Source organism: Lytechinus variegatus, chromosome 6 (genome assembly GCF_018143015.1).
Source record: "Lytechinus variegatus isolate NC3 chromosome 6, Lvar_3.0, whole genome shotgun sequence".
Lineage (NCBI taxonomy): Eukaryota > Metazoa > Echinodermata > Echinoidea > Temnopleuroida > Toxopneustidae > Lytechinus > Lytechinus variegatus.
In genome coordinates this window covers 43203627-43231352 of record NC_054745.1, presented here as the reverse complement: position 1 = coordinate 43231352, position 27726 = coordinate 43203627, and the positions used below count along the sequence as shown (strand labels likewise).

At 35.7% G+C, this 27726-nt stretch overlaps 1 protein-coding gene across 1 annotated transcript; it reads right to left on the bottom strand.

The window, feature by feature from the left end:
* Nucleotides 1-19515: 19515 nt before the first annotated feature.
* LOC121416673 (C-type lectin 37Db-like) lies at nucleotides 19516-27655 on the bottom strand. The gene is made up of 3 exons (XM_041610147.1): nucleotides 27573-27655; nucleotides 25258-25545; nucleotides 19516-20067 (listed from the first exon to the last, which is right to left on the bottom strand). The coding sequence occupies exons 2-3, from the start codon at nucleotides 25397-25399 to the stop codon at nucleotides 19940-19942; spliced, it is 270 nt and encodes an 89-aa protein (XP_041466081.1). The 5' UTR covers nucleotides 25400-25545; nucleotides 27573-27655; the 3' UTR covers nucleotides 19516-19939.
* Between the last annotated feature and the right edge of the window lie 71 nt (nucleotides 27656-27726).

Below are 27726 nucleotides of genomic sequence, written 5' to 3'. Positions count from 1 at the left end.
GTTCGTTTACACTCTAAAAACAAATCAGTAAAAATGACTAGTAAGTAGGGTCAGCTGGGTGCAACTGTTATTCTAGTCATAGTTGACTATTTTCTAGTCGTATTTTACTAGAACAGAGTTATTTCTAACTAGAAAAAATGTCAGAAAACTTCATCAGTGATTGCCATATCAGCTGACTACTGACTTGTTTTGTCTGACATTTAATCCTCTAAGTCCCATTTTTCCCAATAGTTTCCTGAGTAACAGTGCTTCTCAGCCAATTAAAATCAAGAAAAAATGGTCAGATCCGTATTTGTTCGTAGGCTGTAACAAATGAATTTTTGCATTAAAGGACTTGTTTAAAGTGCAATCCGACAATTTCCATTTTATCTGACAGTTGCCATAGTAAGAGTCCGTCTCTCCCAATCAAAATCAAGGAAAATTGTCAGATCTGATAACTTGCGGGACAAAACGTGTTGATTAAACTCTCCCCAGGAATTCGAAATTTCAATTCTTCAGTTGAAACACACCCGGACAATGCGTATTCATATATCATTCATAGCTGTTTTTATCATTTTATTCTCAAACTCGAATAACACACGTATTTGAAGCTAGCTATATCAGTTCATATCAAAGTAAACAATGATTTTCTTGAGAAAATCGTTTATATCAAGACTACTATCATCATCGTATAGCAGACATGGTTAATTTAAATAAACATGTTTTTGTGCAATAATGAAATCTAAGCTGAAAACAGAACAAACTGATTATCAACAGCCAGGGTAAAAATATGCAGGATCTTGAAATATAGTTTCATTGGGAAAGACCTGTCATCTTGAAAAAAAAGTTCCATGCTTGTTTTGAAATGTTGTAAGGAGTTATTTTTTTCATCCAGAATCATTTTCCTGTGAGTAATTAAAATGTACATAGTAGTGGTCATAATTATGACTAGATTCTGTTTCAACTCACTTTAAAATGCAAACCACGACTGACATGATATTCCATACGAAATATTTCGTTTTTTAAGATGAAAACAAAATGTAGCACGATATTAACTTTACATTGCCCTCGTCATTAAAGGAAATGAAATTGAAGGATGTAGCTTGTTTACTAAACCAATTGCGATCGTATAACCCGATCCCCCATGAGCAGCTTAACCAATATAAAAGAAGAATAATAATGATAAACAATTGTTACAATATTATTGCTTCCCTTAACAGCTGAGTCTTTCGGAAAAAGAAATCCATGCAATGCAATTCTTGGCCGTGATGGATCTAAGATTAACATGGTACCCAAACTCATTTCCAAGACATCAAGACCACTACGAGATATTATTGGCGTAGATCATCAGTCCGTTTGCAGTTTCCCAGGTAAAGATATTTTGGTGTATCCAGTATCGCTGTGATTTTTTTAAAGAACTAATACAACTGGATATTGTCAATATACAACTCGATCTTGTCGATACAACCAAAAGACAAAATATATTTGATATATAACTACAACTGTAAAACAAGAGCATTGTCACTTTGTCAAGTAAACGCTCACATATCACCCCCATCTTGTATTCGTTGCACTGGCTCCATATGAAAAACCGGATTATCTTCAAGATTTTGTTGCTTGCCTTTCATAGTATTCGTGGATCAGCACCAAAATAGTCTTTCATTTACCAATTACTACAGACCAGGCAGATCTTTGCGCTCATCCACCTCTGGCTTCATTGTCATTGCAAAAGTTTCAAAAACTGGGGGGGGGATCATTTGCTTTTGCATGCCTCACTTTGTGGAATAGCCTTCCTGAAAACATCAAATAATGTACCTCTGTCGAAAGTTTCCAAAATCTTCTAAGAACTTTGCTATTTAACTTTTAGCTGTTTATGCGCCTTGAGCACTCTACAGAGTGGATTTGGCACTTTAAAAGTCTCATTATTATATGTTTACGCATAATATCTTGGACATGTTGTGCTTTAATAAAAAAAATAGTTCCAAAAGAAAATGTATACAGGCATAAGTACATCCGCTAGTTCGACCTTACATATAAGAATTGATTTAACATGTGATGTTACACATTTCAATCAATCGGCTGGGGAGAATTTTGTAATGTCCACAAAATCATATGCAGGGAAAAAATCCGTAAAAAAATTGAAGTCGTCGATACTAAATATGTTCTACAAGACTTCCGGGGAGTCCGGGGGTTTTAAATAGCATTACAGAAAAGCATATTACCAACTGATTTTTTTTTCCTACCTTGATTAAAAAACCACATCCCACTTTTAGTTTTCTCGCAAATGTTTTCAGGCACAAATCCTTAATTTATTGAGCATGTTTTTTTTGTAGGCTGGCCAACCTTACAAATTGGATCTTCTAGCATCAGTGTGTTCTCCATAATTTAGGAGGAATTCAGACAAAGTACAGGACATCCAAAAATAAGAAAGTTTTCCCAACGTCGATTGAGAAAAAAATAAAAATTAGAACCAATTTATTTTTTGCTTTATCGTCGATGCATAAGGCACTAAAATCCCTAAATTATTGCACAGGTTTTTTTTGTAAATGCCGGCAAACCGTAAACACACACACACACACACACACCCACACACACACACACATATATATATATATTTTGCGTGTGTATGTGTATGTGTATATACAGTGCGTATCAAAAAAAGTTTACACTTTTAAAAAGCCCTGGGAATTAAAAAATATTATGTGGGTATATTTTTCACATATAATCTTGGGTTTGGGTCTCATCTATCCAATGAAAGTACAAGTTTAGACAGAATGCTATACTTGAGTGAGCGCTGTCCATTTTTGTAAAGCTCGCAGAAATCTGTTTGCGCAGAAATGCTTGTTTACACGATGTGTCAAAAGGAAAGGGCGAAATCAAACTTACCCTGCGAAACATGTTTCTACATTTCCCTTGCACTTTTAGTCCATTAGAATAAAACGGATTCATTCAAGCATTTTGTATCGATTTTGGCCACCCAAATTGAATTTTCAACACTTAGTAAGCACAACTTTTAACCTTTTGGGGCAAGTTGGATCTGAGGACATAATTGAATCTGAACAAAAGTTCATATCAGACATCTCCAGCATTACCATTTTTACCATTTAAAGTGGATTTACATTTATTTTTTTCCCTTTAATTCTTGTTTCTCCACACTTTTTACAAGCTTGACAATAATTAAATAAAAATCAAGCCTAAGCCATTTCATGTACATCGCAGCTCAGTGTAAAGCAAATATCGACACGATGGCCTCGGTGTGTGGGGAGTGGGGTAGGGTGCAATGCACTCTTCGAAGTGTTTTTGGCAAGGAAACAAGTTAAAAAGGTAAAAGATATCTTCCAATCAATTTTACTAGCTCAATTCCACGTGGTCTTTATGATTAAGGTTCATTTTTAATTCGCATAACTATTTCAAAGTTCTGCGCAAATCATTTTTCACTAACTTTTCAAAAGTAAGTGGTGCTCACTCAAGCGGAAATATTTAAATGTATCTGTACCAATGTTAAAATCTGGAAATATCTTCAAGATTTTATAAATGTTTACTATTTCAGGATGTTTTCTAAGTGTAATCTTTTTTTGATACGCACTGTATATATATATATATATATATATATATATATACAAAGTGCGTCCCAGAAAAAACGAAACCGAGATTTAGCGCTGATTCATCATAAATCAATCATAAATGAAATAGACAAATGACCTACCAATGTAAAGCTTAGAATCTCCTCTTTCATCTGGTTTTACTTAAATTATTCTTCATTCGCGCATGAGTGAACAAAAACAATTCGAAGAAAGGATGCCAAAAACTCATTTGGCGGGGGTATCTGAACTTCAAAAAGAAAATCACATGACTAAAAAGTTCAATATCTGCTCTTTCCTTTGATACCTTAATTTCAGAAAAATAATGGTCAAGAAATAGAAAAAAAGTTATGATCCCTAAAACCATGCTTGTATTTCCATAATTTCATGAAATATACGTGTTTCACCGATTTCTCACAGAAGCTTTCGCAATGTACCAAATGACTTAATGTATGGCTGATCGTCAACAAAACGGAGTGTCGAGTGAGTTTAAAACGCTAGCCTGTAAAACCTCTTCATTTTATGAAATAATTGAAATTCAAGCCTTATTTGAAATAACCAGAACTTTGTTTTTTCTTGACCATTTTCTGTAATTCTGGTATCAAATTAAACAGCAGATATTGATTTTTTTACTTGGTTTTCTTTTTAAAACCCAAATTCGGCCCGCCAAGTGACTTTTTGGAATCCCCTTTTCAATTATTTTTGCTCACTCATGTGTGAATGAGAAATAATCTAAGACATTTTAGATGAAATAGGAGATAGTAAGCGTTAAATTGGTAGGTCAAATGTCTATAATTGTATTTGTGACTGATTTATGATAAATCATCGATAAGTCTCGATTTTGTTTATTGTGGGACACACTGTATATACATTTGTCTCCTCGTGGCGTGTGTATTACGTTTCCTTTTGTTTATTATTATTATCTATTTGGCGTCACCTGTGCCTGGGAAGCGAAAAGCGAACTGAATCGCTATGACCCGCAGGTCTCTCCTCCCGATATAACTGACTGGGCGGAATGCAGGTGGACCACTACACCGGGGTTTCCCCCCTACTCTTAAACGAATAGTGCAGTGGGTTCTTAACGTGCAAATGTGGTGACTCTCATTTTCACGGATCCTCCATTTAACGTCCTATCCGAGGGACGGAGTGTTTTCCATTGTAACATAGCCTGCTTCAATGAAACTTGGGACAGACGTTTACACACAATGCACTGGACTCAGTCATCCGCCAGGGGTCGAATCGAACCCATGATCTTTGGTTCGGCGGGCAGACTCGTTAACGACTGAGCCAACACCGCTCTTCTATATATGTGTGTGTACATATATATATATATATATATATATATATATATATATATATATACATATATACATATGTATTATGTGTATATACATGTATGTATATGCTGTTTTTTGAAGGGGAAATTGTTTAACGTTGTAAATTATAAAGATTACACTACAGATCAGAGTAAACTAGCGCAAAAACATCCCTCCCCATCGAACAAAATAATACTGTGAATATAAATTCTGTGAATGATTTAGTTATGAGACTCATTACACATTTGTGAATTACATTTTATGTATTCTATAAAATGCAGCGTGCCATTCCAACCCTTGTCTCAACGGAGGAACCTGCAAAGAAGATCCTATTGGGTTTACCTGTTCCTGTCGTCGAAGTCACATGGGAGTTTATTGTGAACAGCATGGTAAGATTATATATTTTTTTTCTTGACAGAGTCTATTATATATAAAGAGCGATATGTAATGCCTTAGCGATGTATGTTATGGCATTTGCTTCGCTCTTTAATCTCGTAGTAACAATAATGATGATATTTAATGTCACTCCATACTTGCCCAGGGTAGCCACTTCAGCTGAAAGTTCATTTCTTCTAGTAGCACCTGTATAATATTATAACACGTTATTATTATCGAGGTAGAGTACAATATTTTGATAACATATTATATGAGTAGATTGGGTTTGAATAACAGGGTTTGTTGTAGGTAAGTATTGTTTATTTTCCTTTAATAATAATGTTTGGGGCTTGTTGACACTATAGATTAATCTACACCTTTGAAGTTGGTTGGTATATATTCGTACTTAAAAAAGTTCTAACATTTATGTTTATTCCATATTTTTCTCCCTATTTCTAAACGCCCAGTTTGTCCAGATGGATGGGTTAATGGAAAAACGAAGTGTTTTCTGATAGAAGAGATAAAAACTGATAAGAGTTCTGCTGTTGACTATTGCAATGGTCTAGATGAAGTTGTCCTTAAAAATGGACTAGCCGTTTTGCCTACGTTGCTCGTTCTTGAGAGCATGAAAGAGTTTTCTATTCTACGACCAAAGGTTTTTCGCATTGACCGATACGTCATGTTAAACTGCCAACACTCTCGACTGGGCTGGATGTGCATCACTGATAGGGAAGGAACTAAAGTTTACTACAAAGGTAAGCAAGAATAACACTCCCCCCAAAATGCTTTTCAATAATGCCTCTCTATTTGTTATGTTTCATATTAGATTGAACACAATTTAACGAGCTTTCTATTTTAGTTCTAGTCATTTGGTTATGTCTTTATATTACTCAGTCAGTCACAATTGTGTAATTTCTAGCCTGAATTGGTATATTGATACATTATAAGACCGTATTCATACTCTATATATTTCTCCTTTACAGGAAGGGGGGGGGGGTGATACCATGAAGGGCCGTTCACTCACTGAGCGAATCACTGGTTGTGGCCTGAAAGGACCGTTATACACATAATGCATGTATATATATTATATTTCTATCTTGATTAAGATTATGGGGCTTTAACGTGTATTTTTCATGTTTTATTTCCAGATCAGGACAGACTCCTCCCAAAGACGATCCCATTAATGGGAAGGTCATGTTTAATGGTAGATATGGAAACCTCGACCTTTATCAACAAGATCGATGTCAATCCTGTTGACTGTACGTTTAAATTGGGTGTCACTGTCTGCCAAGTGATCATTTAAGAGAAACTCCACACGTGCCACATGTGATGCAAAGAGTCTTTTCAACCAAAGCCAAAGTTGGGAGAAACATGAAATGGCAAACTTTTCCTTTATAAAAAAAAATATAACAAAAATCAAATCCTATTCATTTCGCATGCTATCTTATTTTCAACAAACAGCTGGTAAGTTTATAATTATTTGAACCGATTTATTGCTTGGTTACAACATTATTTTCTAAGAGTGCATAGACCAATGCTATCTAAATTGTTAGTGAAAGTTATTCTCGTTTGTAAATATCATTGCAGCCATTTTAACTGTTCTGTGTCTTTTGATCAAAACAACAGGCACATTATCTACGATAATTATGTTTCTGTAAACAAACGAATCGCATTAGTTAACGATAATTTCGTAGCATCCTTATTTTTTTCGCGTTGAAACACCTCTGTTAGGAATACGTTTATATGTCATTTGTTTATAAAAATAGGCTCGAAATTTATTTATTTATTTATAAGAGTTATTAAATTAAAAATTATTTCGACTCTCATATAGATAATGAATATCGTTGTAAGATCTGTATAGGAAAAAAATTCAAATAAGAACTGCAATGAAATTTTCATTAAAATGGTGATTGTGACGCACAGCATTTGTATAGTGCCATATATCTGTCAAATACATTCAAAGGCGCATTTTTCGAGGAGCCAGCCAATCTGGGTCGCCTAGAAGAGCGGGCACACGAACTATGACCCGCAGGTCCTGTTACAACCGATAATGTCGCACCAACGCATAATGTCGCAGCAACGCATAATGTCGCAATCTGCGACATTATGCCAAGAGCGTCCGACGCATAATGTCGCAGTCAACGCATAATGTCGTAGTTTTTCTAACGCATAATGTCACATGTCGCAACGCATAATGTCGCAGCAAATCGTTAACGCATAATGTCACATGTCGCAACGCATAATGTCACAGCGGTATTTTCTTCAGGACTTGAGCCACAGATAAGATATAAAACATGTTGAGACACGAATAAGAGAATGAAATTATTTTGAAATCAGGATTACTCTTTGTATGGATATTTGTCGCTTTATTGCCATTTCGTCTACTGCCTTTTCCCCACTATCGCATGGTCTGATATCATTTCGTCTACCATTAGTTAGTCAACTATCAACATAGTCCAATAACCATTTCGTCTAATTACCATCTCGTCTAATAGCCAGTTGGTCTAATAGCCGTTGTGTTTATTATCATTTAGTCTAATTGTATTTTTTTCAGTTGGTCCAATATCCATTTTGTCCAATATCATTACGTCTATTACCTTTTGGTCTAATAGCCAATTGGTCTAATAACCACTTGGTGTACTCTCATTTTCGTCCATGTTCCATTTGGTCTAACTTCAGTTTGTTCGCTATCACTTTGTCTAAATCCATTTCGGCTAATACTCATTTGGTATCGTTGCCACGGGTCCAATCACCAATAGGTCCAATAATTGGTTCTAGGACAATTACCCCACGGACAATCACCCTTCCGGACAACTAATCCCTGACAATTTTAGCCACCCGAGGACAATTACCCCCTGGACAATTACCCCCTGAGGACAATTACCCCCCGAGGACAATTACCCCCTGAGGACAATTACACCCCGGACAATTACCCCCCTAGACAATTACTCCCGGACAACTGCCCCCTGTAAAACTACCCCGAGGACGATTACCCTCTGAGGACAATTACCCCCCGGATAACTACCCCTAGGGCAATTTCCCCCCGGACAATTACCCCCTGGACAATTACCCCGGACAATTACCCCCTGAACAACTACCCCCGATGACAATTACCCCCGGACAACTACCCCCGGACAATTACCCCTTTGGACAATCCCCCCCGAGGACAATTACCCCCGGATAATTACCCCAGAGGACAATTACCAACGGAAACAATTACCCTGCCCCGGGACAAAGAGAGTGCACAGAGTTAGGGCCTAAATAGTAAAATTACAAGGCGTTCTTGTGTATGTTATCTTTGCATATTTTTTTTTTGCTTACTGTATTAAAACTAAAGCCACATCTTAATCTGGAATGTGCACAAATTGTTTCATAATTCTTAGCTTCTTGTTAGATGAATTGTTTTAAAATAACAGATTTATAGGTTCTTCTTGTCAATAGTAGTGTTGATGGTTTGCATTACCGACTTTCAATATTTCTACCTGTGAAGGTGTCTTTTTAATGTTTTATCTATTTTCCTGATTTTTTCCTGAAATTAAACCCCAAATGAATCAAGAAAAAATCAGATCAGTTGGAATCAGAGAAATTAGGCATTTGTGATTATTATGCCTAATGGTGTCTTTCATGAATGTTCAATTGTTGTATGAAAACTTAGTATGTGGGCCAGTTTACACATTTTCTGATGTACATGTGCGTAGCTATATAGCGCAAGCCCCCACCCCCATTTTTCATGATGTAGAAGGCATTGCTAAACAAAAAAAAAGAAAAAGGCGGAAAAGGAAGAAAAAATTAAAAAGAAGAAAATGAGAGAGGGGGCGCGAGAAAAAGGGAGAAAGAACGATATAAGAGAGAAAGTTATTAACATAAGATAAAGTAGAAAATATATTGAAAACCTGTGCCACCGACCCAGACCATTATAATGGTTCACGCCCGGGGGGGGGGGGCACTCAGTATATAATAATGTGCAGCAGAGGGGACCCCCTTTTTACACTCATATTTCCGTTCCAAGGCATAGCATCTTTGTCTTATTGAGAAAAAGAACAAATAAAGCCGCTCCAAGGCAAAACATTTTCTTCTCATCGAGAAAAAAAGAAGAAAGAAATCCGCTCCAAAGCTTGTCATATTTTTCGTTACGCCGTTCCGGTTACATTGATCTGCTACAATGAGCTGCAGTTTTGGTGAAATGCGGCCGCAGAGCGCTGTCCGACCATTACCTCTGCGCGAGCGCACCCGGCGGACGTGCCGCCGGGCGAGCTACATCATGCACGCATGTCCGTTCCACAGGGATGCATCAGCACTGACACGCTAGCGATCCGTTCCAAGGACCCCGTTTTTTGTCTCGCCCGCGGCACACCCCTATACCACTTTTTTGGTCAAGTGTCCCCTTCCCCCCTGGTGTCACGCTTGATTCGATGCCAGAGAGAAGGTGGGGGGGGGGGGGATTTTTCGGGGGTAATTGTTTGGCGGTAACTGTCTGGGGAATCATTGTCCTCGGGGGCATTTGCTAGGGGGGGGGGTAATTGTCTGTGAAATAATTGTCCAGGGGATGATTGTCCGGGGGTAAATTGTCCTCGGGGGTAATTGTCCGGGGGGGGGGGGTAATTGTCCTCGGAGGCTAAATGTTACGAGGTGGTTGTCCGGAAGGTGATTTTCTGGGGGTAATTGTCCTAGAACCGATGATAGGACCTAATGGTGATTGGACCCATGGCAACGATACCAAATGATTGTTAGCCGAAATGGGTTTAGACAAAGTGATAGCGAACCAACTGAAGTTAGACCAAATGGAACATGGACGAAAATGAGAGTACACCAAGTTGTTATTAGACCAATTGGCCATTAGACCAAAAGGTAATAGACGTAATGATATTGAACAAAATGGATATTGGACCAACTGAAAAAAATACAATTAGACTAAATGATAATAAATACAACGGCTATTAGACCAACTGGCTATTAGACGAGATGGTAATTAGACGAAATGGTTATTGGACTATGTTGATAGTTGACTAACTAATGGTAGACGAAATGATATCAGACCATGCGATAGTGGGAAAAGGCAGTAGACGAAATGGCAATAGAGCGACAAATATCCATACAAAGAGTAATCCTGATTTCAAAATAATTTCATTCTCTTATTCGTGTCTCAACATACTAAGTAAAAGCATGTTTTATATTTTATCTGTAGCTCAAGTCCTGAAAATAATACTGCTGTGTCATTATGCGTTGCGACATGTGACATTATGCGTTAACGATTTGCTGCGACATTATGCGTTGCGACATGTGACATTATGCGTTAGAAAAACTACGACATTATGCGTTGACTGCGACATTATGCGTCGGACGCTCTTGGCATAATGTCGCAGACTGCGACATTATGCGTTGCTGCGACATTATGCGTTGGTGCGACATTATCGGTTGTAACAGGTCCCTCCTTCCACTATAAATGGTTGTGGAAATGCAGGTGGATCACCACACAGGGGTTTAACAATGGAGCTGTATGGTTTAACCCTACTCTCATTCCAATAGTGCAGTGGGTTCTTAACGTGGAAAGGTGGTGGCTCGATCTCCTCTACACGGGGCCTCCATTTAACGTCCTATCCGAGAGACGGAGTGTTTACCACTGTAATATACTATGCATCTATGAAACAGGGGAGAGACGCTTACACACAACGCACTGGCTTTAGTCATTCACTCGGAGTGGACTCGAACCAACGATCTTTGGTTCGACAGGCAGGCACTTTACCAACAGAGCCAACTTGGCTCAAAATGTAATACAGATTAAAAACATCGATGATACCGGTTCAGCCACGCGCTGTTTCTTGTGTTTCGTAATGTATGAATAATGTATCAATTTTTACAATTTTGAAAAGAAAGAGGCCCTCTTAATTGCAGCAAAAAAGGTGGAAATCGGTAAGTCAAAGTATTCTAGGAGTAATAAACCACTCTTTCATACTGACTAGAATATGCAAATAACTGTTCTGTGAAATTAAGCAAAACCTTAAAATTTGTCAGCTATATCCTTTAACAGCCCACTGTAAAGAAACTTTAAGTGCCATGATTTTTTTTCTTCATTTTTTATCAAAACAATCAGTCATTGAAATACAAATGATTTTAATTGCCCAAATTCCGTTGATTCCATGGAAAATAATAAATGTTCATTTTCTTTTAAGATTACAATGGCAATGCAAAACTTACTTCGCAAAGAAAAATGGAATTACGAAATAGCAATGCGTAACAGTCTATAGGAGGTTTAGAAAAATAATTAATCAGTTTAGTTAATACATATGAATCTGCGGATTTAAACGTTTGTAGATATCTAACATGATAATATTTACTTCTTGATAAAGGGATTAAGATTCGAGGCTTCGATGAACTAGGGGGATTAGCATTACTTTTGAATAATATTTTCCCACTAGTGAAAAACATTTAGACTTTGTTGAATAGGGTTAAGAAGTCTTAACATAACTAAAATAATATGAAAATTGCATTTGCTTGATACATTCTTTGAACTTGTTTACATTCATTTACTGGTATTGAAAAGTCATTTGTTGTCATTATATGGCGTTAATTCAGTGAGTACGCGTCTATTCGAAATTATTTTCATTTTCACTGAATCCATAATGTATATTCACATATCCATGAATAACCTGACACCACAATACATGCAATAAAAAAACACCGGTGTTGATTTAACACCAGCCAGGAATCAATATATGTCCGCATCAGATAAGTGTTAGGCTACACCAGTTTGGTTTTGGTCTAACACCAGATAGGTGTTTATACAATACCAAGTAATATTAAAACAGCATCGGTTTGATACTAAACTGGTGTTGTTGCAATACTTCTCTGGTGTGGGCATATATATATATATATATATATATATATATATATATATATATATATATATATATATATATATATATATATATATATATATATATATATATATGTATATATATATATATATATATATATATATATATATATATATATATATATATATATATATATATATTCCGGGCTGGTGTTAAATCAAAACCTGAGTTTTTGCAGTGTGCTTGTTTTCTCCATTCAAACAATCTCGATGTGCATAATGTTTTAGAATATACTTTTTTTTATTTCCGAATTCCTAGTCTAAATAATAAAAAAATTCATCAATTGATTCTTTTCATAGGCCCCAATGTCCGCGACAGTCTACCCTGCAAAATCCGTTAACGCTCATCAGTACAAGTATTCAAAATGAAGCTAAAAACTTATCTGTCCCCTTCCCATTTATCAATAATGTAAGCATATACAGAGAAGAATCTACATGTATTTGACTGTCATTTTAAATCTGAAAGCGCTTTGAGCATATTTCAATGAATCAAAGGCGTTATATAAACGTTGAATGTGTGTATGTAATTCGAATATATTATTTGTTTAATTTGGTAGATGTATGCTTCTCGCTGACTGTTTATTCCTTTATTACTTGTGTTATTAAAGACATTTACATTTATCTTTACATGAGCCAATGTGTGATTGATTCGGTTGTCATTAAACAGTTCAGATAAAGAGGGTTTTGAATGCAAATGATGGTGTTAATGAATACATTTCGTTATTCCGAAGGTTTGTTTCCTTATTCCAAAACACTTAAACTGCCTTTATCTCGATATCTGCTATTCCGAAACCAGCAAGGGTTCGTTAAACATTTTGGACGTTTCTCCGAAGACGAAATTAGGCTAGGTATTCCGAATGTTCGTAAGTCCGAAAGCGAAATTAAATTTTTTTCATTCCAACAATAAAATAGTGTTCCTTATTTTTTTTTTTTTTTTTGAAAACTATAATAGCCAATAATAATATCCAAATTTTATATTAAAGTGCTTTTGCCAGAATGACCCAAAGCGCGTTACAGCACATTATTACCCCGGTCATTGGATTCATGTCAATCAAGCACAAAAAGTGCACAATTTCCACATTCCTTGCATTCGTTGCAGCCACATTATGGCGCTGGCAAAATCAAACGTACATTATCTTTCGCATCCTACCGTGTACCCATTTAGCACCTTGGTCGAGAGTGGCAAAGTGTGGATTAGCGCCTTGTCACAGGACGCTAGACCACGGTGGGATTCAAACACACGACCCTCTGTTTACAAGGCGAGAGTCAGAACCACTACACCACGGCTCTTCCACTATATAATGCTTTTTTTTATTCCGAAGGTTCGTTTTATTTTAAGAAATAAGGTACCTTATGAAAAACTAAAATGATATTATGTAGCAACGTCAGGTAAACCGGAAGGACGTGCGGATGCAGTATAATCACCGTTTTCTTTAACTTTTTGCACGCTGATATAAGTTTGGGGGATAATCATGACAATTATTTCCATGTTTTTTTTTTTTAAATCATGATATCCATAATACACCAATTATACTTATCATTATTATCATATAGATGTTATCCAAGAAATTCTGCCTTTTACCAGCTTATCTAATTTGAAGATGAGGTAGAAGACCAATTATTAAAATTGTTGAATCTTATCGGACGAATCTGCAAAATTGTAACATCAGCGCGCATAGGGTTATATCGTTTCGTACAGAGCCTTTAAATTGTCTTTAAATCGAGAGATACTCTATCTCGGCATGTCGACAAAATAACCGTATTTTGTTGACTTAGCGAGATGCGCAATCTCTCCTATTCGACTTATAAAAAAATATATATGTCGACATTGCGAGGTACGGTATCTTGCAAAATTTACAAATAAGACGTTATATGTCCAGATAGCGAGATAATTTACCTTGCGAAGTCGCCTTATACATAATTATATGTCGACATTGCAAGATTTAAGTGTCCAAGGCATTAAATCCAAATATCTCGCCAAGTTGACATCTAACTTTGAAAAGTCGACTTGGCAAGATTGAATATCTCGCCATATTATCAATCCATTGTGTCAGGCAGCAATTGATCAGATGAAATCAGATAAAATGTTAAATCCTTATCCACCACTTTTACACACTTATTTAGTATTCAACGAAATTATATTATTTTTAATTTCGACACCGTTTAATTTACTACAATAACTTGATTTTTTTTCAAATGAACCTTATTTCAATTTCAGATTATCGAACCTCTTTGTTTTCGGATAAGCGAACCTTTGGGAGTAAAAAGACTTTAGTACGTTTTCGGTCTATTGAACCTTATTTAGATATTGAATAACGAACCCTCGCACAAACGAATCATATTTCATTCTCGGATTTACGAATGTTTGCAATTACGAACCTTTTGACTAACGAATTTTTAAGGAAACCAACCCTATGGCTTACAGTGACTTCTATAGTAAAGATCATCTCGAACAGCAAGTCTTTTGAAAGACCCGGTCGTTGATCAGAACTTAAATCACGTTCTGTGTCTGCAGACTTCATAAAGTTGTTTAGTTACATGTCATGTAATGTACATACAATAAACAAAGCACAATAATAATAATAATAAGCCAATTTTTATGAAGCGCTTTTCCCAGAATGGCCCAAAGCACGTAACAGCATACTATTACCCCGGCCATTGGATTCATTTCAATCAAGCACGAAAAGTGCACAATTTCCACTCCAGGGGGAGCATTCCTTGCATTCGTCGCAGCTGCATTATGGCGCTGGCAAAATCAAACATACAATATCTTTCACATCCTACCGGGTACCCCTTTAGCACCTGGGTCGAGAGTGGCAAAGTGTGGATAAACGCCTTGCCAAAGGACGCTTGACCGCGGTGGGATTCGAACACACGACCCTCTGTTTACAAGGCGAGAGTCAGAACCATTACACCAAAGCTCTTCCACAATACACGATTGTATTATTTTGCAATTATATAGATGCACGCCATGTTTATACATAGAAAAGAAATGCACACAGCACGGTGTAATTATTTTCAATTTTCAGCACACTGCTTGATTTTATTATATTTGCAGTCTTATAGTTCAATGACATACATTATTTACAAAGAAGAAAAAAAAATCACCGAATTGCTGATGTACATGGAATAGATAATACACGTTGCGCACTTTTAGCATTTTGCATTGAAAGCAAATATAACTCGATTCAATTATTTATGCAAATTGTATAGTTGTATTACATGCAATGTTTACACAAAGGAAAAAAAACACCGTTTCCCCCGAATTATTGATGTAAATGGAAAAAAATTATACGTTGCACTTTTTATTATCATCATTATTTTGCAATGAAAGCACACTTATTTCATTTTATTTTTTCATGCAATAGTATAGATGCATGACAACTAATATTTACCCAGATAATACACACCTTTCCTTTTTGAATGGCTTATTTTCCCCGCTCAGGCGTATGATTTGAAATGCAAAGTGATATTACTTACTAACTTTTAATTACAAATAAAAAAAACTGGCAATGAAATGTCAATAAATCTATGAACAGACAATAAATATTGAACACTGCACGCTCTTTATACACGCTGCTTGATTTTATTAGTTTTGCAATTTTAAAATTGTTTGACCAGTAATCTTTACACAGAGTAGAGAATATTACTGATGTACAACAAATAAATAATATACACTGCAAACTTTTATTATTTTGCAATATAAGCACACAATTTGATTTTAATATTGTTGCAATTAAGTTGTATGACATGTAATATTTACACGGAATCAAGATAAACAACTTTTTTCGACTATTGTATTCTTTACTACTCAGGCATACGATTTTTACAAATATGTAAAGAAATAATTCACAACGAATATTTATTTGAAAGGCAAACTGATATTCCGATTTATTGACAAAGAAGAACACAAATCGGTACTAAATTTAAATGGGCTAACTATTGATACTAATAGAATAAACAATGAACAGCGCGTTCTTTTATCATTTTGAAACTGAAGCACTCTACTCAACTTTGGTTATTTTACAATTGTATGACATGAAATATATACAAAGAAAACAAATTACTTTTCAACTGTCTTATTTTGCTACTCACGCGTTAATTCGGATGAAAATTTGTCAAGATATTATGCAAAGCGCATATTAATTCTAAGGACATGCAGTTATTTCTGATTCAGCAAATAAGAAAGAGCACTATTAGTTCCTTTAAATTAACAAACTACTGAGGGGTATCAAAGTAGCTAGAATGCAAATCACATTGGTCTTCCACGAAGTACAATTAGGAGAGCGCCGTAAAGCACAGCCCCACCCCCCCCCCCCCAAAAAAAAAAAACGCATCTACAACACTGATCCGTTGCAATCCGATTTTTAAACAGATCGTTTTCAGTTTCCAATTGAATATTATACACAATGCAAATGCTGTTTCATACAACGCTATTTACTATATGAGCCTTACAGTATTTTTTAACCGTTTGAACAATCATGTTGTCGATTAGATATTGAAATTAAACTTTGTTGCTTACGATTGAAACACTCGCTTTAACTGTTTAAGCAATTATGTAAGGTTGATATACTAATCAGCGTTGTATACATTTTCACTGTGTAACCAATAAAATGTTAACGATCGAAGTTCCCAATAGTTGTATTAACACTGAAATCGAAATTCTAGGTAATGTCTAGCTTTCATTACAGTAATAACAAAAAACCAACAACTTCAATTTCTAATAATAGGGACTTTATCACCGGATGCGACTTGACATGCTTGAAGCCGATCTAAACTTTTCCCGACAAGGCTTGCAGAAATGAGAACTCTCTCTTTTGTTTTAAATTTTCCTCGCATTATGCCAAACTTTAAATTAAATAATAAAAATGAAATTCCTTACTGAAAAAAAGTCGCTTCGTAGTTCGGGTAAAAGACATGTTTTGCACCGCTACGCCGAATGCTTTCAAGAATAAAAACATGAATCGTAAAATGCTCTTCGGGAAAACAGCAACCAAATGTCTTTGTCGAAAGTTAATGAATTCCTCTTTGCCAATATTTGAAATAAAGTGTACATGTGGATTTCGAAAGTCGCTACATTAGATAGAAAGATAGATAGATCGATAAACAAATAGATAGATAGTAAGATACACAGATAAAATGATTTATGAAAAGACCATTGCAGCCAAAGTTCGAATCATGATCAATTTTACAAACATGCAAGTTACATATGCAGTTCTCGCACAAACTTACAATTATATGAACAATTTGATCTTAGAAAAAAAAGTTTTAGTGAAGAAAAACAAAAATGCAGTGGTAGGTGAGTGAAAATAAAGACAGAAACTAGACGAATACAAATGGAAGTTGTTAAGATGCAAGGATATAATTGAAGATAATGAACAAGCAAGGAGAGAAAGGGAGGAGAAACATTTATCAAAGAGCAGATTATGTACACGTCATATCCTTCATGAATCAGAGATTGTAACGGGTAAAATGCACATGAAATTTACAAACAATAGAACGTTAAATAGTTGCATAGTAAACTAATAAAATTATGATTGCAAATAAAAAAAAAATGAGCTGTGGAATCTTCAACATGCAAGTAAAACAAAATTAGATTCATTACATGTTATTGAAAATATTTCAACTTCACATGTATTTTTTAAGTTAAAGACGTTTCTCCCATACACCCCTTATGATACGTCACAAAAAGTGTGTCCACTCAACCATGAAGATACGTTATCACCGTTTTTATTAGATGTTAGTAAAATGATGGATAGTAAACGGCATGAACACCAGTATGACCAGAGAATTCACCCCCTAACCCCTTCGCTCAACCCAGTATTTACACAATCTAAAAAGGGGCCATTTACATGAGTTAAGCGAATTGTAGGTAAACATAATTTCACTCATTAAAAGTAATATTAATCATTTGATGATTAAAAACACGCCACCCCCCTCCCTTTAAAGGGGGAATAATTGCCCACTACCGGCCTTTACCCCATGAGTACAGCACAGTAGAAACTTAATGATATCGATGTATGATTATTATCACTATCAACATTACATCATATCGATTCTTATTTTGTGATTCATCAAATGAAATAATAATGAAATTTTGGGATATACACAGTGAAAAAGGAAGTGCTAATTTAGCATTTACAGTGCTTGTATATAGTGACTGCACAGCGGGTGCTGATCGTCTTTAAACTAGAAAATCAGCACTCGTAGTGCAGTCACTGCAGTCACTTGCGAGTGCTAAATTAGCACTTCACTTTCACAGTGTAAAAAGAAGGTAGTTTCGTTCCGACTGCCCAAATGACACATTTTCCATTTTTGTCTGCTCCGAAAATTAGGATGGAACTATTATTATTATTATTATTATTTTATTCGGCACTTAATCGAAAAGAAAACATGTACAATGCAAGATTGACAAATATTACAAAAATACAAATAGTGTTTAGACCTTTTCTCACCCAACCAGGTAGCCTGGGTAGGGAATAGGTCAACTTAATGGCCATGGCCCACAGGCCTTCCCTCCCACACCCGATTGGGTGAAAAAAGATCATTACATATAATACAGTTACGAAATATAAAACAGGTAGGTTGCACAAGAAAAGGAATCAACTTACGTTTAAACATAACAATAGAAAACCAGGAGGAACAAATATTTGATTAAAATAAAATAATTGTGCCAAAATTAGAAATCAGTTGAAGTAAATAACTTTATAACGCATGAGATAAAGGACGTAACAAAATCAGGATATTGGGAACCGTTTAGAAAATAAATAAATAAATAAATAAAAATATAAAAAAAAAACTTGAAAAACTTGAAAAACTACCACTCCGGTGAAACAATTGTCGACAAAGGACCTCCCAGCTGTTCATTTTTTGACGAGCATATTCAATTCATTCAATGGAATTTTGAATTTATTTTGTGTTGCTTTACAGCAAAAATTTAGTGCCTGGCTGGCTTTAGACTTATGAATGTAGTGCATTTATTTCTCAATAATAAAAGCAACGGACCACTTATTTAAATTGAACAAAACAATAGAGGTCGCAACTCAGAAAGCACAGCTTGTGATGAGTGCACCGTGACAAAAACAATACATATACATAGTTACATGAAATAAATTTATCTTAACAGAGTACAATATAAATCAAGCGAGAAAAATGGGGGGGGGGGCAGGGCAACTTTATATAAAATACTAGTATGTCATTCGAAACAGAAAATAAATCGTAAAACCAATCATCAAACAACTAAATATATGGCAAATCACAAAATTTAGGGACAGACGTAATTTTTGTTTAAGTTTTGTCTTAAAGTTATTTAAAGTTGATGCATTTGTGATGTCCGTAGGTAAATTGTTCCACTTTTTGGACCTATAAAACGAAAATTATGTTGATAAGAACAGGTCCTGTGTCTTGGCAAATGAAATAAAGAAAAGAGGCGCGTATTGTATTTATATAAATATTGTATCAAACAATTCAGAAAAAATAACAGGCATAAGCCGATTGATACACTGATAAATAAAAATACTATTGTTCTGGTTGTAATTTCTTCTTTAGTATACTTTGGTCACATTTGTTTCACGGCAGCCATATGGCGAGTAGAATACAGCCGTTTTAACATTTGCTTGTCCCAGCTACATATAGATGGTTGTAGTAAAAATGAATAAAACGGCTGTTTCGACTCGCCGTACGGCCGCCGTAGAGCAAATGTGACCATGGTATTAGTAGTCTAAACTCAGAGCATATTGTGCTTACTTTAGATCTTGGGCTTGCTCCAGCTATATTCTAACTATGTTGGTGTTTGTTTTGCCCCTCTTATACCCCTATATGATGGCTTGACACACAGCGGCTGCTGATTCATCGCAGTGGTAGTCATGCATCTTCCCGTCAGACACGTAAATCAGAGCACAATTCTCACCAGGATTATTATCCGGTTGGTCTGCGGCCCAGTCTGCAATTAAATGCAACGATCATCGTTAATATTATGCTGTTAACCAGTGGGCATTCCATTGACGAGTGGATACCATGCACCACCAAAGGGTCTCGAAAAGCACCCTATACAAGCATTTTCCATATTCTGAAAATGCACCTATTATTATTGGTGTGTGAAACCCTACCCTTAACAAGCATTGGGAAAAATAATCTTGGCAAGTATTCCCTGAATCAAACACCTGGTACAACGAAGCCAAATCAGAACTTTAGAGCTACGGAGCCTCTGCCAGACTTCAATATGGGAGAGGGCATAAAGAAGATGTCTGACTTTGTCAAATACCTTGGTGTCACTTTAGACAAGAACCTTACCCTCCAGCCACACATCAGGAACATCTGCAAATCAGCATCATGTGGTTTATGTAGGATTGGCAAGGTCAGGCGACTACTCGACCAAGCCTCTACTGAAAAACTCATTTACACTTTTTACACAGGATTTTCTTAGCCCCGGACTATCGCTAACCCCGTACTATCCTTAACCCCGTACTATTTTTTTTTTCCTTTTCACGCATGCCAAATTGTTATTGCTAATCCCGGATAAGGAATGCTTGCTTTTCACACACGAAACTCGCTAACCCCGGACTAGTGATAGCTCATGAATATTCACGAGCACACCGAGGGGTCATTCGGGTCATATCCAAAATCGCGCACGCTTTAAATAAATTTGTCGATCATTCGAAGTACAATTACTTCACTCGTACACTTTTTACACACGCTGAAATTTCCTTAACCCCGTACTATAGGTGAGGATAAATTGCCATTTAGCCCCACCTATAGTACGGGGTTAAGCTTAGCCCACGTTCGTTTTACACTAGCGATCTTAACCCCGTACTATCGCTCTTAGCGCCGCAATTGGTGGGATAACCCTGCTTTTTTTGCAGGGCCAAATAATCCCGTACTACAGGTGGGGTTAGCCCACTTCGCAAAAATGCTGTGAAAGAATACCCTTTTTACACATGATTTTCTTAGCCCCGGACTATTTTTTTTTCTTGTTTCTTTTTTGACCGATTGACTGTATATTACATAACCTGCCAACCTGTGCACTGCGAAACACCGGTAAAAAGCGCCCTACAAATGTTATTATTATTATAATTTAATTGTTATATCATGGACGTCAGATTTTACCCATTGCTACTTAACTAAGCGGCCCCAAGTCCCACACCTTGCGCAAATCATACTCTAAACACGTAGCGTTGGCTGTTAGGGCAAAATTACATCTTTTTTATAACCATTTTAGTCTTAAGTTTTTTATAACCTCGCAAATTTGAGCCTAAGCACGTAGCTCTCCTTTCATTGTCTTAGTGTTTTTGACACCCTTATTATGTTACGTACGTAGCATGCCCTATGTTAAATAAGACATAAATTTTACATGTTTTTTTTTTGTCGCGCATTGTATCCGCTCGTCTATGTACGTGTCCCGGGGGCGTTAAAAATGCTACCACTTTGTGTCTCTAGAGGATCACGACATGAGGTGTTTAAATCAAAGTGTAGATTTTAAACCCAAGACCAAAATGTGATAAAGTATTTTCCGATTCACACGTTCCATCGGTTATATAATATATTCGCATACATTCGTAATTCCGAAGCTTCGTAATTCCGAAGGTTCGGTTATTCCGAAGGTTCGTATTTCCGAAGGTACGTAATTCCGAAGGTTCGTAATTCCGAAGGTTCGTCAATCCGAAAACGAAATAAGGTTCGTAATTCCGAAGGTTCGTTAATCCGAAAACGAAATAAGGTTCGTAATTCCGAAGGTTCGTTAATCCGAAAACAAAATAAGGTTCGTAATTCCGAAGGTTCGTTAATCCGAAAACGAAATAAGGTTCGTAATCCCGAAGGTTCGTTAATCCGAAAACGAAATAAGGTTCCTTAATCCGAAAACGAAATAAGGTTCGTATTTCCGAAAATGAAAATAATTCATTTTGGTAACAAAAATGATGTTGTCATTACAAGATTACACGATATTATGCAACGATAGTAATAACGATCGATGATACATGCGTGTGTTGGGGCCAAAGCATGTATTTCATTAAGAATATAGGCGCCCTGATCAAGCATATGCTAATTTCGATTTTATCTGAGCAAATGCTGCCTATAAGCAAATGGTTTAATTAAAGATGCAGGGGATTAAGTGTGTTGGTCGCGTGTGAGTATCCTCTAGATAATAGGATTTGTATTGGAGGTGATGTCATTTTTAATAACAGCTTCTGCTGGTAATAAAAATGAAAATAATACTAATAATGATCCTTGTGAGATGTTGAAAGCGAATCGCAAGCTCAAACTAGTAGACATTTCATGTAACAAGACGTGAAGTGAGCATTCGGAGCATTTTTTGTAATCATGATAAAGATGTGTATATTTCTAAAGAATTAATGCGAGGGCGAGCTGTAATTTGTTTATATACTGATCTGGGGCCCGTTGCATGAAACTTCTTACCTGAGAAAACTCAGGTTGTTTTTACAGGAGTTTTTGCCCTGTGCTAAAGTCAATGGCGGAAATCAGACTAACCTTAGTTTTCATTTTTTACCAGAGTTTTCTCAGGTAAAAAGTTTTATGCAACAGGCTTCAGAAAGTAATCTTTTAAGGACTGCATTTAGTGACTCATGAATAGAATATATATCTCACGAACTAAATAATGAGAGCGCGAACCGCAAGCTTAAAATTTGTGATATTTCAACCTGAAAACTGGACATTTCATACTTCTTTTTTGTAACCAGGAATAGAATGAGTTCCTCAATACTCGATGCGAGCGAGAAACGTGTGCCAAATTTTTCTGATTTTCCAACCTGAAAACTGGAAATTCTAAGCATTCTTGTAAAAAAAATAATAATAGCTGGGAGAATAGTTTTCAGAACTGAAGTAGCTTCCCTGAGTAAATAATATCTATATCAATATCATTCTAGGCCCACATGAAATTTCCAAAAGTTTGAGCACGTGATTCGCTCGCAACATCTCACAAGGATGCCCTTTTAACAGTAATTGACCAAAAAGGTGAATTTTACATCTTCAGATTTGACTTTTTCCCCCAAATCGCTTGCTCTCTACGCTCGCAGAAATGAAACGTAAATATATAACTTTAGTGATCACTTAAAAAATTGTGCTCAATTTAGTTACTACAAAACACACAACCTCTTTACACAGATGATAATCTAATGGTGAAAATATCCGTTTGCACCAAATTGCCCCTATTGGCCCCCTTTTTTTTTGCTTTGCCCCCCCCCCAAAAAAAATACGTTCCGCCGCCATTGGTTAAAACACGCATCGTCTTCATGGCTAACTGCAAAAAGTTCTTAAAATGTCCCCTTTAGATCAGGTCAGAGCTTATATATTTAAAAATTCTGTTCGCGCTTCTTGCTAGCAGTTATTGTCTAAATTTAGTTACATAGGCATCTCGCTTTGAAGATCACAAACATATTGCCCATCATATTAACAAAAATATATAGCTCGCGCTCGCATTATTTAAGAAGGGTTTATCATGTTATTACATATTTACTTTATTTTATAAGGATAAAGCTAATTATTGACTGTTAGGACTACCCTTTCAAAGAAACAAACAAAAATTAACTTTAAACTGCCGATCAAGGAAAATATGGCTAAAAAAATTGCCCCCCCCCCTCTATTTGACGAAAGTTGGATCCGCCGGGAGGGAGGCAGGAGGCATCAAAAATGAAATAAAAAACAGGGGAATTAATATTTTCCAAAATTGGAAAGTTCCTTTTTCAAAAATAAATATGCCGTTTTTCATGTTTTTTCGAAATAAAATACTCTTTTTAAAGTATACAAGTTAAATTAAGTTTTCAGGCTGGAATATTGAAAATTTTCAGCTTGCGCTTCGCACTCTCATTCGATTGGTGAAATATGCATCCTAAAAAGGTCACTAAATGCTTTCTTTAACAGGTTCCTTTTCTGGTCAGTATGTTTAAGCTCGCGTTTTGCGCTCGTGTTAATTCTTTAGTTAGATGCACATCTTTTTAATGACAGCAGAAATCTGCTCGGATTTTTAAAATCTAATTTTCATTTTTTATTGAAATAACCTTAAGTTTTAGCTTGTGATTCTTGCTAGCAACACCTCGCAATAATGCCATTTTAAGAATAATTGACCACAAAAAACGTTATACAACTTCACCCTTGAATTTGTTTTACCAAGCCGCTCGCTCATTATACTCTCTCCCGAAAATAAAGCCTAAATATACATTTTGCCATAATAAGAAGTCACTTCAAAAAAGTTTTTCTCTACTTGAATCAAACACACAATGACTTCAAGCAGATGATAATCTTAAGGTGAAAATATCACCAAAGTGCCCATTTTGACGTATGGGTTTCATTTTTTTGGCTTTACCCCCCAACGAAAATTCGTTCGGCCGCCCTTGCCTTCCCATCCTCATAATAATTGAACGGCAAAAGTGTCCCCCGCCCCCCTCCCCTTGCCTCTGCCTCTGCTTTCCCGGTTTTCATTTTTCGGATTAACGAACCTTATTTTGTTTTCGGATTAACGAACCTTATTTAGTTTTCGGATTAACGAACCTTCGGAAAAACGAACCTTATTTCGTTTACGGATTAACGAACCTTCGGAAAAACGAACCTTATTTCGTTTTCGTATCAACGAACCTTCGGAACAACGAACCTTTTTTCGTTTTCGGATTAACGAACCTTCGGAACAACGAACCTTATTTCGTTTTCGGATTAACGAACCTTCGGAACAACGAACCTTATTTGGTTTTCGGATTATCGAACCTTCGGAATAACGAATCGTCGGAATTACGCCACAAATGTTCGGATTAACGAACCCTTTTTCGTTTTCGGATTAACGAACATCGAGGTATAGGCAATTTACGTGTTTCGGAATTACGAACCTTCGGAATAAAGAACCTTCGGAATTACGAAGCTTCGGAATTACGAAGTGTAACCAATATATTGAGCTTCTCAAGCATGAAACACAATGCAACCCTGTATTAAAGGGATTCATCCACAGTTAAAGGTAATATCTTTTTAGTAATGCTCTGTATCATTTGCCATGTGCAGTAGAAATATGACAGCTGCGAAATGTGAATTCTCTTTTATTATCAGTATCATTATGATTTAATTGCTACATGTATTATCATAATGATGATAATTAACATTACTCTTACTACTATTTCATATTGTGAAAACTTACTTCGGTAGGAAGTTAAGGACCCTTCTCGATTTCTGTAGCAATTCCACTGATCTCCCGGTCTTTCACAGTGATTCCAGACATATTTCCCTGACAGGTGAGGTCTTATTTCTTCGAACTCTCCGATGCTCTCTATGTTAATCATGGAAGGAGCGAACTCGTTCCCGTTACCCAAAGTGACATGAGGGAGAGAAGAACAGGCTTCAAGAGCGCTGTTGTAAGAAACGGCATCCGCTGAATTTATGACAAGGAAACACTTCGTGGTCGCGTACAACCAACTGTCAGGGCATACTATCAAGAAAAAATAACAATATTTCGGTCTCATCAATTCCAAAAAGGAAGAATATATTGGACAAATTTTACTTGTACCAAACGCTTTTTAGATAAGATGAATAAAATCATGGTCGTACACAGCAGGGGGCGGGGGCAAGGGTTGTAGTAGTTTAGATCTGTTACAAGATAACCAGTTTCTGTTCATCTCGAATCTGTTATTTACTTATTTATTCATTGATCAAAATATCTTTATACAGGATAACATGCTTAGATTGACTGTTTTTCACCTGGTTCTGTTAACATGGTCCTGGTGCTGTTAAAATAGCAATATATACATAAAAGGAAAAAAATGTAACTTAGGTCATTTGCAAGTAATGGATGAAATCAGAATTATCACTAATACACAAATTGTACAAAGATAAAATGGTCAAATTTTCAGGAATCGATGAAATGAGAAGAGTTATCCTATACGCAATACAATAACAGTAAATTATAAAATGGGTTGTATGATATCATTGATATAGTAAAGATATCATTGACATAATAAATACATAATTCAACAAAATTTATAATATAAATTAAGAAAATTAATTATCATTGAGCATACCATACAAGACTTAAAGGACAAGTCCACCACAACCAAAACTTGATTTGAATAAAAAGAAAAAAAATCAACAAGCATAAAACTGAAAATTTCATCAAAATCGGATTTAAAATAAGAAAGTTATGGCATTTTAAATTTTCGCTTATTTTCAACAAAATAATTATATGAACGAGGCAGTTACATCCAAATAAGAGAGTTGATGACATCACTCACTCACTATTTCTTTTGTATTTTATTATATGAAATATGAAGTATTTTTATTTTCTCGTCGTTGTCATGTGAAATGAAGTTTCATTCCTCCTTGAACACGTGGAATTCCATTATTGTAACATTTTGTGCTTCAGGCAAGGAGGTCCTAATCGTCAAATTCGTCAAAATTGAAATATTGTATAATTCAAACAATAAAAAACAAAAGAAAAGTGAGTGAGTGACATCATCGACTCTCTCATTTGGATATAACTGGCTCGTTCATTTTTTTTTTAAGTAAGTGAAACTTTGAAATGTCATAACTTTCTTATTTTACATCCGATTTTGATGAAATTTTCAGCATTGTGCTTGTCTGATTTTCCTCTATTGATTCAAATCAACACTTTTCTGAGGTGAACTTGACCTTTAAGTAGTAAATAAAAAAAAATGAATATCGCCAAACAAAAAATCGGAAGCTTGTTTGCTAAGAGTACGAATTATATTATATGAATGTCGTTCGTTCTTACATATTGGATATCCCAAATCATTAACACAATCGAAAAGAGGAAAAAATAGAGTGAAATGGAACAAAAACATTTTATACCAATCCTTGAAATAAAACTCCTTATAAATCAATTTAAAATTTAATGGTTATATATTGTAAATTCATAGAGGTTGTTCAATAATGGAGGGCTTAAAGATATTCAAAATTTTCCTACGGAGTGGATCATGAATCCAATGGTTTTGCATAAGTTATTGACATGAATGCACCATTTACGATTTTCAAGTATTACAACGCCTAAAAACGAATTGACTTAACTTGCTCAATTTCAGTCCCACCGACTGAATATTTTCATTACTTCATGGGAGCGTGTTATTAAAAATAATACAATCGTTATCTCAAAATCAATTAAGTCCGGTGCTATAAAAAAAACATGATGATCATGTTATTTTACTGGAGACTGGTAAAGATGCATTTTGAGACACCAATTTCAAAATTGTAATCAAACATTGATTCCCTTAATGACCGGTATAAACTAAACCATATAAAGATAAATGTCGACAAACAAAATGTTATTAACAGCAAGAATAGCGTAGAGCAAGAACTCCTTCTTGAGGTACCCCTATAAAAAATTCCTTCAAGAAAGAGAATAAGATAAAGAAGACAAAGAAGAAGAAAAAAGAGGAGGAGGAGGAGAAGAAGAAGATGAAAATGATGACTAGGGACGAGAGCTAATACTACGAAATGACCTACTGGTATTCTTTTCGCAATTTGTCCCATCGTAATCGTCCACACAAGAGCAACGATATCCGAATAGTTCCTCTGTACATGTTCCTCCATTAGAGCACGGATTTGAGTGACAAGCTTTAAAGAATAGGAACATGAAGGCAGGACCATGAAACATAAT